The 15,692-nt window shown below is 43.5% G+C and overlaps 1 protein-coding gene across 2 annotated transcripts; it reads left to right on the top strand.

The window, feature by feature from the left end:
• Positions 1-950: 950 nt before the first annotated feature.
• Positions 951-15,297, top strand: phactr1 (phosphatase and actin regulator 1). 2 transcript variants are annotated; one of them, XM_038999672.1, is made up of 13 exons: positions 951-1,319; positions 2,802-2,966; positions 5,002-5,082; positions 5,306-5,431; positions 5,620-5,826; positions 6,010-6,283; positions 7,756-7,937; positions 8,566-8,722; positions 10,589-10,644; positions 10,762-10,823; positions 11,664-11,804; positions 11,903-11,979; positions 13,058-15,297. In XM_038999672.1, exons 1-13 carry the CDS (start codon positions 1,028-1,030, stop codon positions 13,098-13,100), a joined length of 1,863 nt encoding a protein of 620 aa, XP_038855600.1. In that variant the 5' UTR covers positions 951-1,027; the 3' UTR covers positions 13,101-15,297. The 2 variants fall into 2 exon arrangements, with proteins under 2 accessions (XP_038855600.1, XP_038855601.1); XM_038999673.1 differs by having other exon boundaries at positions 12,958-15,297.
• Positions 15,298-15,692: the final 395 nt, after the last annotated feature.

Genomic DNA, 15,692 nt, shown 5'->3' with positions numbered 1-15,692 from the left:
CTCCACTGTAAGTGTGGAGCTGTGATAGCAGTACTGCATGCTGGGAAGGCGACATGCCTGGAGGAGGGTTTTGAGATTCACATTAGCAAACGCACGCACACACACACACAAACAATCTCATTAGCTTGGCAGTATAGTATTTCTAGCTCCCTACTGGGCTGTAAAGCTATTTTGTGTGTGTGTGTGTGTGTGTGTGTGTGTGTGTGTGTGTGTGTGTGTGTGTGTGTGTGTGTGTGTGTGTGTGTGTGTGTGTGTGTGTGTGTGTGTGTGTGTTTGTTTGTTTAGGAGTAGAGGAATCTGGATAAACACTGGAAATGGAAAATCTGCTTCTTTAGCAGTTCGGGCCCCTGCACTAGTGTAGTGAATAGGCCTACAGTATGTGTTTGTGCAGTGAAAGATTGGGTGTAGGCCTATAGGATGTATATGTTATGTTGATGGCCTTATAGGTATACCTCCACTGTTGTTCAGATTTTATTTAATATCAGGGCTTTTTGTGTTCATAGTGATATTCACATTAAGTATTGTGTGTAGGCTGTAGCAACAGAATAGTCCGTTCTCAGTAGTGGGTGGAGATTAAATATACCGTAAACACGCCCATACAGTTGAGAGGCAGTTTCAAATGTCATGACGTAGAGGATTCATAAACAGGGATTGGACCATACAATTAGGAATTAGAATAGGAAATAATTAATTTAAAACTAAATAAGTAATTTAAAAGGGAAACAAACTAAATAAGTAATTTAATAAGATCTCTATGGATTGGACCCGTAAAGAAATGGAAAATAACATTGAAATACGGGATATGAACAGAGCATAGCCATGTAGCTACCGATAATACAGATTGACATATTTCGCAGCTCTGACGTCGTTGGCCCCCATGCGCAAAGGGATTGGCCGAATTGGACAGCGACTATTTTAGGTCTGCTGCGCTAGAGCAGAAGGTAGAAACTGTTTCAAACTCCCCTACCTCCATCTCTGGGAGCTAGATGGAACCAGGATCAGCGGGTCCAACCCACATTGCCTAACCATGGCAGGTCCTGCAAACGCCGGTATGAGCCCCTGGTACTCCTCTGGATCTAGTAACGACGCTCCCACCCCACTCCCAGCCCTTACCGAGGAGAAGCCGCGGAAGAGGAGAGCATTTTGCCTGCCTCGGATGAAGTCCAAGAACCGCAACGACAGTGGCAAGCAGCGGCAGCAGCTAGCGCAGCAACCCGTGGCAAACAACAACAACAATATGCCTTTCATAATCCACTGCCAGATCGGGAAGGAGATCAAGCACATATGCAGCAACTGCCGTGGCGCAGACCCTCGGGACGGTGAGTGGAGGGAGAAGAGTGTTGAGGTTCTCACAGCAGCAGCAGCAAGAGGGAGATGTTTTGGTCTCCTCCATTTCATGTTGGCGCCGCTCCTCCAAATCGACCGCTCCCTTGCCTTGCACACTGCCTGTAAAGATATGCCCCATCGCGGGCAGTTTTTCTCGATGGACGGGCTGCGGAGACTTTTTCCAATCCTAATAGCACTACTCGGAGTCAGAATATTTAGGTGGCTGTATGAGTGTATTGGTTGTTTTTGATACATTATTGGATATAGGCGTAGGCTATAGCGTTAGAATAGTCTGTTTATACTTCTGCTGGGTTTTTACATGTAGGCTGTTACTATTTTATTATGCAACAATGTATCCACTCCGCTTGATGCAATTATACTGTATCATCAAAGCAGACAGACAGCACTACTTTGAATAGTTCACTGAGGTTGTACTTTGTAGGCTATACAAACACAGGGCACATTGATTCACCAAGATAACAGACATGCTAGTCAACTGAAATCATGTTGATATGTGGTTTTATCAAGTAGCCCCAATCCAGAATATCTATAGTGCTTGAGAAGGATCTAGAATCACCTATAACTGCAGATAAGATAAAGTAGTAGGTTGCTACTGTACTGTCACCCACCCTCCTATGTCCCTGCCAGAAGCTATTCCAGGAGATGGATTCGTTTTTCGTTCTCTCCTATTATACACAGTATGACCAAATTCCCTCAATGTGCACATATCACCAATAACACTCCCACCTTCATCATGATGTGGTGCGAATGTGAGGTCAGGGGGCAGTGCCATTGAAGGCATATAACACTCTCACTCACACACACTTACTGCTTGTGCAGACTAAGAGGTGTGTGTGTGTGTGTGTGTGTGTGTGTGTGTGTGTGTGTGTGTGTGTGTGTGTGTGTGTGTGTGTGTGTGTGTGTGTGTGTGTGTGTGTGTGTGTGTGTGTGTGTGTGTAAGAGCGAGACAGTCAGTATTTTTATTTGAATTTGAACAAGAACAAAAATTCCAGCCTGTTGGGAGTTTAGAGATGAGCGGAGGTGAGTGGAGGTTAGAGATGGAAAAATTGAGTAAGGACTCGAAGTGCAGAGCATTCACTGTATTTACTTTAGAACAGTCTGACATCTCCCTCACATGGCAGAGATCATCATAGCTCAGGGAGGGAGAGATGGGTGAAGAGAGATGTAAAAAAAAAAAAAAAAAAAAAAAAAATAGAGAGATTGAGAAGTTTGAATGGCACCAAACTGGGCTGTGTATGTACATCATATTGAGAAAAAATGTAAACCTCATCTGTAAACATTCCCTCTTCATCATTCCTTGTGTAATGATGTCTATTTCCATGGTGTCTTTATGTATTAATTAGAATGATTCTTTCAATTGCTCCTCTGAGTTCCACATACTTTGAATCGTATTGTTTTATGGATTATGTGACTGGTTTCTCTCCTCTTCTCTCGTCTTTTCTCCTCTCTTCCAGTTGAGGAGGTGGAGCGAATAGCGGCGATGCGATCTGATTCACTGGTCCCTGGCACACACACCCCTCCCATCCGGAGGCGGAGCAAGTTTGCCACCCTGGGGCGTCTCTTCAAGCCGTGGAAATGGAGGAAGAAGAAGAGCGAGAAGTTCAAGCAGACGTCTTCTGGTGAGAACCATATCTAACCTTTAACCCTAAGCCCTAAACCAGGGGTGTCAAACTCATTCCATGGAGGGCCTAGTGTTAGCTGATTTTTGTTTTTTCCTTTCAGTTAAGACCTAGACAACCAGGTGAGGGGAGTTCCTTCCTAATCAGTGACCCTAATTCGCCAATCAAGCCTAAGGGAGGAGCAAAAACACGCAGACACTCTGCCCCCCGTGGAATGAGTTTGGCACGTTCCCTAAACCCTAACCCCGAAGCCCTAGGCCTTGCTTTCTACCTCTCCCCTAACCCTAAAATCTACCACCCTAAGCCCTAAGATCTAACCCCTTAGATTTAACCCTTGTATTCTACCTCTCTGCTTGCACTCCCCCTGCCCCACAGTAGCTGCATTCTTATGTCCTAAAGCTACAACCTTTAGCTGTAGAATAGATCACTGTCTCACCAGCTCACCCCCTAGCAGGAACAGTATGACTCCATTATGTTGACAAATGTAGGTACTATGAGGCACGAGGCAGAAGGCAGTGCTAGATGGCTATATGCTACAGTATATGATGGTTGTAGGCTGTACAGAGTTGGGCAGCTAGGGGCTGTACTGATTGATGGTTATATTATGTAACAGGGGATCAGCAGTTATAGCACATATGTGCCATGAAGCATCAGAGCTAGGTGCAGGGTGTATGCTAGTTATATTATGGTTATGTAACAGGGGATCAGCATGAATGCTGTAGGTCAGCTGTAGCTGTATATTATCGCCAACCGGATCAGTGGGGCCAACAATAACACAGGAGACTGGAGCTACGTCCAGGCTATTCTTTAAAGTTTAAACAGTGGGATTATTACAGTGTGTGTGCGTGCATGTGCATGCGTGTTAGACATCAGCAAGACCAGACAGACTTTAGAGCATAATAGTCCCCTTAAGCCTTTTTATAAATGATTTGAAATTAAAAGTACCAAATACTGCTACAGAACATTTACACAAGATCAGTCTTGTTCATCAAAAATGTAGAGAACAGCTGTGAAATTGTGAAAATTCCCTGCAGATTCAGTTTGATGGCAGATACTGGAGTTCCAGCTAACAATGTCACTTGAATTGAATAATGATCCAAAATTAAATAAGATATCTAATATAATGTTATACCATTGTTACGGTATAATATCTACACTGTAAAACATTTCCTGTAATAATTTTTACAGTAAATTACTGGCAACACAGTAGCCAGTAGGTTACTGTAAATTTACAGTAGATTACTGGCAGCACAGAAGTCAGTAAATTACTGTAGATTTACAGGACCTTTACTGAAACACACATTTCCAGCATATTACTGTAACAGCTGACTACAGCAACATGCTGTATTTCTAGAATTTACATTGCATTACTCGAAGCACAGTAGTTAGTAAACTGTTAGATTTACAGTGCAGGCAGCAAAACAGGTGCACTGTACTATATTGTACAATTTTACAACAGTGTAGCGGAATGCCGTTGAGCCCCCTTAATGCGTTGCTCTTTACTGTACTGTAATATAGAACTGTACATTTATTGCAGTAAATTTACAAAAATGAATTACAGTGTTATAGTTTGTTATGCAAGGTAGTCCACACACACACACACACACACACACACACACACACACACACACACACACACACACACACACACACACACCAGTCGGGCGCTGTCTTTCTAATCTCATGCTGCTCCCCCAGCTGTCGGTGCAGTTTATGCTTTTTTTCTGAACAGATTTATTGTGGCATGTTAAAATAATGGCATACATTTTTGCATAATTCAAACAGTCACACATATTCTCCCAGCCAATATACTGTATGTTGACTGTTACACTAACCGTGCAGTATTTTTTTTACAGGACCCTAGCCATAACTGGGTTATGATTCAGACAGAGACCAATGTATCAGAAAAAGATCGTGGCGATTCTGCTGGCCAGTTATAAGCACAGTGAAGTTGGTGATGAAGTAGAATGGAGTAGAATCCTGCACCATATGATGTCAGTTAATGTTGTTGTGATGTCATATCCTGTACCCTCAGTCCTGGAGAGGAAGATGTCGACCCGTCAGAGCAGAGAGGATCTGATCAAGAGAGGAGTGATGAAGGACATCTATGACAAAGGTGAGGGGCCAGAGGGAATAGAGGAGAAAACAGCAGAGGGAGGTTGGAACACAGAGACTTTTGGCAAAACTGTTATAGTTGTTCTTTGTCGCGTAATCAAAAATACTTTTGGCGGAAATGAAGTCAAGTCATACAGTCGGCATCACAGCATCCACATGGATTGACTCCAGGCCAGATATGTACTGTGAACATGTTATATATATATCTCTCTCTCTCTCTGCAGACGGGGCGGTATTAATGAGAGGAGAGGAGGAGAAGATGGAGAACGGGAGGTCTCCAGCATTAGGAGGGTCTGATCCATCGCCATGTGATGGAGCTGAGCTGATGGATGGAGCAGGGTCAGCCATAGGTACGTCTCAGGCCTTCTATCAACACTCTCAAGCAATGGTTCATAGTCTCTCACTGTGCTGTTACATGACATCTGATTGGTCAATGTTGTTCTCAAATCTCAGGCCTTCTCCCAATACGCTCACCTATTGGTTCATTTCCATTCACCCTGTTCTAACATATCATCTGATTGATTTATCCTATGCCCAGATACAGTTGAGTTCCAGATGTCTGGAGAGGGGGCGTGTCCACAAGACCACACCCAGAATCCCAGCCAGCCTCCACCCACTAAGAAGGTTATGGTGTATCCAGGCGAAGGGGCTGGGGCAGAGTCATCACATCACACCATAAAACATAAAAAACAACCCCCAGTGCTACCCCCCAAACCGTTCAACAGGCTGCCCAACCACATCACAGGTCTAGCCCTGTAATCCTCTGTGTCTATGCGCGTATCTCTGTGTCATTCTTTGCGTTTACTTTGCTTTCTGTTTTTACTGTACCCCAGCCCACCAGCGTGCCGCTTGTGTGGGTGTATCAATGTGTGTATCTGACTCTGAATTTTTCTCTCTCTTCTCTCTTTTCTCTTCTCTCTCCCTCTAGACGGTATGCCAGTGAAGCTGCCCTGTATGTCCATGAAGCTGTCGCCTCCTCTACCTCCTAAGAAGCTGATGATCTGTGTGCCTGTGGGTGCGGGGGGGAGCATGGAGCCCTCGGCCCTCACCTTTCAGAAGTGCCCCCCTCCCTCCCACCACGTGGGGTCCCTGGGGGGACACTCCCTTCACTACGGGACCCTCCCTGTGCCCCTACACCCCCCCAGCCGCATCATCGAGGAACTCAACAAGACCCTGGCCCTCACTATGCAGCGATACAAGAGGTGAGGATTAAGGAGAAGTGTGTGTTTGTGTGTGTGTGTATCCATGCCTCCATGTGGATGGATTCAATGGTTCACATATCCAGTCTGCCTTGTACTCTATTCCCATTGGTCCTGCCCTGTGTCTACACTACAGCAGTGAGTTGGATGGGGTCGTTAAGGAGCTTGTTTATCATGTGACTAAGGGTTTCCAATCAGTAGGGTTAAATTGGGAGTTACCACAATACAGATGTAGGATCTTAATTTGATCACACTTTTGCAGGAGAACTTTCCTGCAACAGGACATTTAAAACTTGGTGTATTTGAGGTTTTAAAAGGCTTCTGACATGATGTTCCCTTACGGAAAATGAATCAACCCCTACAAAAAATGTCCATAAATTACAATCCACATAATAATTCACATGTCCTATTGCTGCAGGATTATTTTCCTGCTGTAGCAAACTGGCTCACCTACATCTGCACTAGGCAGCATTTTGAAACGTCTGGTCAATCACATCTCAGTACAGAGACCATTTAATCTAAACCTTCCCTGGAGAGCAGCATGGCTGGTGTTGACTTCAGCTTCAGATATAGAGCTGCACAAATTCCCAGAGCCTTGGCTTTACCTCTGGGTGTATGTTTATCATTGGCTGGTGTCTAACCAGTTCAGACCATTTTAGAGCACCACACACACACCATCTCCATCTGTCCAGAGACACATCACACACGTGGAGAACACTCTGCGATCGACCCACACACTCTGTGACTGATGTGCCAGCGCCAGATTGGCCTGCCATGATCCATCACTCTAATTGGTGGGCCGGGAGGTGGTTATGGACTCAAGCACATAATAGATGTAGGCATCCTATTCCTTTTGTAGCCCTTTTTGATTTACTCATTTGCTGTCTAAATGTTATGTAAGGCACACCCAAACTGAGTTTGTAAAAGCAACAGAGATCATTATTCTCCATTATGGGAGCTCCACAGTTGCTTGCTTGCTGATTGGTGATGCTGCCTCAAGGTTAATTTGTGATTGGTTTGCAGTTTGTTTTTGCTGTGCATCTTGTCTCCCCTATAGTTGAGACAGGCTGTGTGATTTAGGTGTGGTAATGTGAGTCTCTAAAGCCTACCATGTCTGTTACATTCCTCCCTTACATCTCCGTTACATCCAGTCAGGATAAGTCATGCAATGCTTCCCGGCAGAGTGAGGTACCAACATTATTTTAGGAGCCACTTACTGTGACAATTAAGAGAGCTCTGGCTTGTTTTTCTACAGTGTTTCAGTCTTGTTTTCTCAGTTGAGTTGAGGTGCCGTTTACATGAGTTCCAGAGGTTATAGGTCATAGCTCCTTTCATAGTAACTGATGGTGGAAACAACCTGACATTACCTAACTACTCCCCTGTCTAACACCACACACACACGGATGGACAGACACACAAACGCCCACACATGCCACCATCTCTTGCTAACCTTTTACCTTTCACACTGACCTCAGCTCACTGCACCATGCGGTTCCCACGGTGATGATAGCATGTGACTACAACAAAGAGAACCTCCCCAACGAGGAAGACTATCAAGAACTACCTGGTTCGTACAGTGACGAGGATGATGAAGAAGAAGAAGAAGATGATGATGACGAGGAAGAAGAAGATGATGAAGATGAAACACTCTTTACAAGTAGGTGTTTGTTTATACATAATTGGTTTGGGACCGTGGTGGCCGTTTGGTCTCTGCTTGGTGCCCCTGCTTCCTGGTAACAGCCTCAATGGCTGCTGGGATATGTGGTTTAAGAGCTCTTCTTTCATTGGACCCCTCCATTCAGAGCTATGGTTCACGTCCCTGATTTGAGTGTTGAGTGTGACCAATCAAAGCGCCGAGGTGACAGTGGCGTGTGAATGAGAGGTGTTGCGTAACCTGTCTGTTATGTCATGAAACACACACATGCACCATGGCTGGTCCTCAGATCCCTTGTTCCAGTAGTTCCCTTCACTCTTTCTCATAAGCAGTTGTCTGAATGATTGATTTGAGGCCCGTTATGTCTATGAGGTATTTATACACACCTCTCCTCTCTGTAATAGGGTGATGTAAACAGAAGAGTGGGTTGGAAACAGTGAACACACTCCCATCCTGTAGCTCTCACTGGATAGGGTAACTGTTGTGACAGTTGAATTGCTAGTGCATGAGTTAGCTGTGGTGCTAGTAATTCCAATTTTATCAAAATGTTATGGACAAAGTTTGCTGATCTTATTCTGGCCTCTCTAAAAAAAACTATTTTGTGTGTGTGTACATGTGTACGTGTGTATAGGTACCCTGGCTCTGAAGGTGTTGAGGAAGGACTCCCTGGCCATTAAGATCAGTAACCGTCCGTCACAGAGAGAGCTGGAGGAGAAGAACATACTGCCCACACAGTCAGACCTGGAGAAACTGGAGTTCAGGCAGCAGATAGGCACCAAGCTCACACGGTGAGAGACACGCACACACACACATACAGATGCACACCCTCCCTATAGCAACGGAGAGACTTGAGTCACGTTATCATATAGGCACCAAGCTCGCATGGAGAGAGTCATATTCACGCATACAAACACACGCAGGCTCATCTGCTCTTACACATTGCATACAGTCAAAACGATTGCCAAGCAACAAGCTATTATGGTGAGAGATGAACTCACGTGTGCTTGAAATCACAAACACACACACAGACACACACACACACACACACACACACACACACACACACACACACACACACACACACACACACACACACACCTCATCTCCCAGTCAGCGCCTGTACATCCTGCTGTGGCCTGGTTGAGATGTGACCTGGCTACTTAAGACAGCATGATAGATGACACCTCATAATGGAGAGAGGAAACTGAGCTGGAAGTGAGAGGAAGTGGAAGTGAGAAAAGGTAGAGGGACGGAGGATGGAAGGAAATTGATGAGAGGTAGAGGATGGAGGGAGAGTAGCAGAGAGCCTGTTACATTTTTTATCTTGAATATGCCAGTGAGAGGGCAGACATCTTCAAGTGGGATTTTACCCTCACAAAGGACAGAACATGAATACAGGAGGGTTGTGGCAATATCGATCATGTATATTAACCCTGGATTGCTGATGCATTGAGAGGCTTTGAAGCCACCGGTTGGCCATATTGGCACTGCCCAGTAGGAGCGGTCCTCCATATGAATACATTTAATTCTACAGTATTTCAATAAAATGAAATACATATATTTTTTTACACTTTTTCCTCCCTAATTTTGTGATATCCAATTGTCCCTTCACTGCAACTCCCGTACGGACTCGGGAGAGGCGAAGGTCGAGAGCCGTGCGTCCTCCTAAACACGACCCCCGCCAAGCCGCACTGCTTCTTGACGCAATGCTCGCTTAACCCGGAAGCCAGCCGCACCAATATGTCGGAGGAAACACTGTACACCTGGCGACCGTGTCAGCGTACATTGCACCCGGCCCGCCACAGGAGTCGCTAGAGCGCGATGGGACAAGGACAACCCGACCAAACCCTCCCCTAACCCGGTCGCCGCTGGGCCAATTGTGCAGCCTCATGGATCTCCCGGTCGCGGACGGCTGTGACACAGCCTGGAATCGAACCAGGATCTGTAGTGATGCCTTAGACCACTGCGCCACTCGGGAGGCCCTAAAATTACATGTATTTCTTTGTTGTTGTAGTGGGGACAGTAACATTAGTAATCTTGAAAATGTTTATATAGTTTTTGTTTATGTTTAGTGCACATAATATCATTTAAAAGTATGCATTAAGGTGTCTGTAATATAATAATAAATGTAGCAAAAACTAATGTAGACACTCATAAATGCATTTCTAAGCTTCCAAAATATTTTTGGCCAAGGTGGAGACACGGTGGCTTTAACCCAGCGCCCCCTATCAGTCATCTAATGTATATATAAATCATTGGGCGCAATACAGGACGAAAACAGAATTCACAAATCATTTCCTTCCTTCTATTGCCTCCCACTCTCATTTGTCACACTCACTACAACTTGCCTTCTCCCTCTCTTCCTTCCCTCCTTCCCTCCCTTTCTCCATTTATCTCTGTCTCCATCTCTCTGCTTCCCCCTACTCCTTCCTCCCTCCCCTCTCTCCATTTTTCTCCATCTCCTTCCCTCCCTCTCGTTGCTGTATGAATCATTGTGTCAGACTGTTGAGGTGGTAAATACATACATGTAAGTCTGAGGCAGTCACGGCTCATAGAAAACCTGCTCTGACATCAGCAAATAAAACACAATAAAACATAACACAATAAAACACATTAGGAAATGGTCCAGACTGACTCTAGTTCTATTTCCTCAGGAGGTTGAGTCAACGGCCAACTACAGAAGAGCTGGAACAGAGAAACATACTCAAGCGTAAGTAGCACAGACTAGATAGGCAGAAGACACACTTCCATTTCTTACGAAATTGACAAAGTGTCTATTCTATTCTGTTCTATTCTAACCGGTCTCTCCCTCTCTCCCCTATCTCAGGCCACAATGAGCTGGAGGAGCAGGAGGAGATGAGAGAGCTCAAGAAACGCCTGTCGAGAAAGGTGAGAGAGGGGAGGGTGAGAGAGGGGAGGAAAAGGCTAAGAGAGGGGAATTGGGTATCAATTTCCATTACGTGACAGACCATTGGAAATATGAGTGTGTGTGTGTGTGTGTGTGGTGACCCTCAATCACCACACAAACACAGCTGGCATGTCCAAGGCATAAACGACATAAGCGACTGCTTAGGTCCCTGCGGCCGCTAGGGGGCCCCAGACCCAAAATACAGTTATTTTTATACAAAAAAAATTGGAATGCAGTTGTGTTCTCTTCGACAGACTATCCATTATATTGACCAGATAGTCTAGTGGCCACTCTAAAGATGAACATAAATGTCTTAAAAAATGGAAAGCAGTGGGGATGAGGCAAGTTCAGGTGGAACCATTCTAGCCAATGAGAGGGCTATACGCTTTTGAACAACTGGCACAATGCCGATATATAGGTTTTATTCTCAAAGTTGCCAGGATGTCACGTGTCCTACTTATATCAGTACACTCGTAACAACCTAAGAATTCCAAAACTTCTATTCGATCAAATAAGCCACACGTAGCAAATAAGCCAATCCATTTTTTTTTAACCAAAAACGACACCTGCTGGAGAAGACAGATTTTGGGCCCAGTTATCCCTCTCACTTTGCCTCTTCCTCTCTGTCTCAACTTACTGTTGAGAGTTACAATAGTAGAATACACAAGGTGCAATTTAGAAATTTGGTTGTGCGTCAGCAGTGTTTCTCTTGTTATGTCAGTCATTGCCAGACACCAACAACATTTTGCTTAGAGCCCCCAAAAGACTAGGGCCGGCCCTGCACACGCACACTCTGATAACCCTTTTTCCTTTGTACCCAGTTGAGTCAGAGGCCCACGGTGGAGGAGTTGAGGGAAGCTAAGATCCTGACCCGCTTCAGTGACTACGTAGAGGTTGCTGACGCTCAGGACTACGACAGGAGGGCAGACAAACCCTGGACACGACTCACAGCTGCTGATAAGGTAATAACACTCACATGCATGTGTGCGCATACACAAATGCACAGTCATGCAGATACTGTTTTCTCAGACTGATCTCTGGCTCTGTTTGTCCCTCGTAGGCTGCCATACGTAAAGAACTCAATGAATTTAAAAACACAGAAATGGAAGTGCATGAGGGTAGTCGCCATCTCACCAGGTATGTACTGTATGTCACAGCCATGCTACAAGCTGCAAGACAACACAAAGACACTAGCCCATACCTCAAGCTGTATACAGTAACTATTTGAAGAGTTTAATTCCAAAACGCTATATATCAATTTTCAGAAATGTTGACAAATTAGCTTTTATTGTTTAAAGAAATTCTGAAAGAGATTGGTGTGCTTTTTCACTACCTAATCATGGCATGGGGTTGTTCAATGACAGATATGTATTTGTTTAAAATGTATAACTTGGTGGTTTCATTTCAGAGACATTTTAGTTTTTTTGCTAAATGCTATATATCCACAATAAATAGTCCTGCTAGGTTTTACACAGTCAAATGTAATAAATAATAATAATTCAATACAGTAATATGAGATCTGTATGTAAAACATTTGTCATTTAGCAGATGCCAGAGCGGCTTACAGTAAGTGCATTCATCTTAAGATAGCTAGGTGAGACAACCACATATCACTGTCAAATATACAGGATACGAACATTCCATTCCATCTAAACAATGAAAATAGCATTTAGCAAAAAAAAAAGCACATTTTCATACATATCTAAAATCTATTAATAAAACATCTGAGAACAGTAATATTTTACACACACATGAAGGTACCCATAAGCAATCATTTCTGATGAGAAAACACAAATGTTTAAAATTGGTGGATATAGTGTTTTGGAAATAAACTCTTCAATTAGCTCTCTCTGTCGCTCTCCCTGTCTTTCTCTCTGTCTCTCTCTCTGTCTCTCTCTCTCTCTGTCTGTCTCTCTCTGTCTCTCTCTCTGTCTCTCTCTCTGTCTCTCTGTCTCTCTCTGTCTCTGTCTCTCTCTCTGTCTCTGTCTCTCTCTGTCTGTCTCTCTCTGTCTCTCTCTCTGTCTCTCTCTGTCTCTGTCTCTCTGTCTCTCTCTCTGTCTCTCTGTCTCTCTCTCTCTCTCTCTGTCTCTCTCCCTGTCTTTCTCTGTCCTGTAGGTTTCATCGACCGTAGTTCTTCATCTGCCATCTTTTACAAGAACCTCAAGTGCTGGATCGCAAACTACTGCCTTTGTGTACCACACCCCTTCGCTTCCAGACCAGAACACAACAAGACCAGAACTGGACCAGAACCACACTAGAACCAGAGTAGAACATGTACTGAAACTGACCGGAAAGTAATCTGAACCTGGAGGGGTGTGTGTACAGAACTGGGCAGCTGACACTACTCCAGGCTCCAGTGTTGACCCAAAATATGTGCCAATAACTGGAGAGGGCAGACTGGACCAATCACAACAGTATCTTGGTCCTGTGGTCATGTTGGGGTTGCGGAGAGGGAGCATCGTACACATGGAGAGAGATTGATGGAAAGCACTGGACGGACTGACTGACTGGGTTCTCCTCTAAATGGAGATTATATGGACTAAAATGTATTGTTTTTAACAGCCTTTTATTATCCTTTTTAATTCTGAAGATAGTTAATGTGTTTACTTTACTGCACTTTAGTTTTTGACGGTACTCTACGGAGGGGTTATGGAACTTTATTCCTATATCTGTGCCAACAAGACTTTGGGATTGTGGGAGATTGAGTTTGGGAGGGCATCCGTAAGGAATACAGAGAGACATCCTACATCTGATTGGTTAAAAAAGGATTATCCTCCAAGGGTTGTTGTTCCTGCCTTTTTAATACTTTCTGGTACATTATTAGTTTGACTATTTTCCATTGTGGGCTGCTGTTTCCAAAACAGAGGAACCAAACCTTTTTAATCTGATAGTACTGCAGAATAGGATTCTGTAATAAGTGTGTTGTGGTTAAAGTACTACTTACAATACCGTACACGGTATGTGCTATTCTGAAGGAAACTGTAGTAGGAGAATATGATCGGAATATTTACCTCTAAAAACGTTGGAATACAACGCAAAACTCTCCTGTCCATGTTGTGTTCATGTTGGGATATAGAAATGTGAACCAAGCAATAATTGAACTTTTCTTTCCTCCATCTGTCTCTTTCTGGGCTGCATTCAGGTGAACAAGTACTGGGAACATTTCAGAGAGCTACCCGCTCAATACCAAATACACTTTGAAATGCTGTTGTGGCCTTGAATGCAACCCAGATCATCATTATTACTGTTGAGAGTTCTGCAACCCTCTGTATAGTGTCACTGTGCCTGTTGTATTCTTTACAGGGATGAAAACATTGCCAAATGTACTTTGTTTGAATGACATTTGATCAAGTATGTTGTCAATATAATGTTTCAGTAGGGTGCTCCATAGACTGGTAAGTATCAGTTATGAATGGAATGGAATTGTTCAATTTCTCACTGTTCTCAAAACAGGAATTGTATGGTTCCGCCTGGTTTGGCCTCATAGTGGAGAAGCTACATTAGACCACCCTTTGGCTGTGAATGAAAGTACAGTACCACCTTTTGCTCACAAAAAGCCAGACACCTCAAAATACAAGGAAAAACATTATTCTTGTTTTTTTACAATGAACACATGCAGTTGATGAGTTGGTCTTGATTGTTTAGTCTGAGAACCCTTTGACTTGTGGTGTATCCTGGTTGTGTGTGTGTGTGTGTGTGTGCGCGTACATGTTCATTAGGCACAAAACAGGAAAATGTTTTACAACGGAGTGCTTAACACGACCCAGGACTCAGTGTTGTCTCCCTGTGCCTCTCTCCTGTATCCAAACTAACAAAAGAGGACACTCTTTGTATAATATATGTACATTATACAAAAGAAACTTAAATATTTAAATATGTTTTTCTTTTTTGTACAGAAGGAAACTGCATGTGATGATTGTTAACTATGTGTTCATCTTCTATAGCCCTGTTTATACCTGGTTCTAACTTGGGTCCTTTGTCCGGATCTTGTCCAAATTCTGGTTATGCCCACATTTTTAGGCAGGTGTAGAAAATCAAAAGACACATTGTGATCTGATTGTGATCAGATCATTCTGCCCACTTCCGGAGGTAGTCAGGCATGCATTGTGTAGACAGATCTGGACAGAGAAACCATTTGGACAGAGAAATCATTGCCAGGTGGCACCATTGACTGATTACATCAACATATCTTACAATAAATAAATATTATTTTGAAAGAATAACTGTGAAATAATTTGCATAAAGGAAGGAAATCTGGTCACAACAAAGACATAGTGGACAGATAACAGACATTTTAATAGCCTGTGTAGGCATATTTCTGGACATGTGGGCACAATCAGAATGTAGACAAGATCAGGACATCGAACCTATGAAAGCACCAGGTATAAACGGGGCTTGTGATGTATGCAGTTTCTTATCTAAAGGAAATATATAAAAAAAACTTTTAAAAACGTTCATAACTGCTTTTTTCTTCAACCTTCTCTATTCCATACATACAGTGGTGTACGAAATGATTGACACCGTGGATAAAGATGAGCAAAATGACTGTATAAAATAAATATTTCAAATATTAAGATATATTGTATGCTCCAAAAATTGGAGCCCTTTATACACATACACCCATGTGTATAAAATATTTTAGAAAAAGCCTCAGCGTTTGTAAATTCACTCAGGCCATCTACTCCGATTTCAAAACATTCCTCTGAGTGTGCCAGAGCGCAGAATAACTGAGGAGTTTACAAACGTGCATCACCTGTTGAATATGACTGGTGTCAGTAAACGTTGGCAAAAGAACGTAATTCAATTGTTGCCAGCAGCAGTTAGTCAAAAGGAGTCTGTATTGAATACAT

The sequence above is a fragment of the Salvelinus namaycush genome, chromosome 8, assembly GCF_016432855.1.
Source record: "Salvelinus namaycush isolate Seneca chromosome 8, SaNama_1.0, whole genome shotgun sequence".
In the NCBI taxonomy this organism is placed as follows: domain Eukaryota; kingdom Metazoa; phylum Chordata; class Actinopteri; order Salmoniformes; family Salmonidae; genus Salvelinus; species Salvelinus namaycush.
This window is presented reverse-complemented; position numbering and strand designations above follow the sequence as displayed.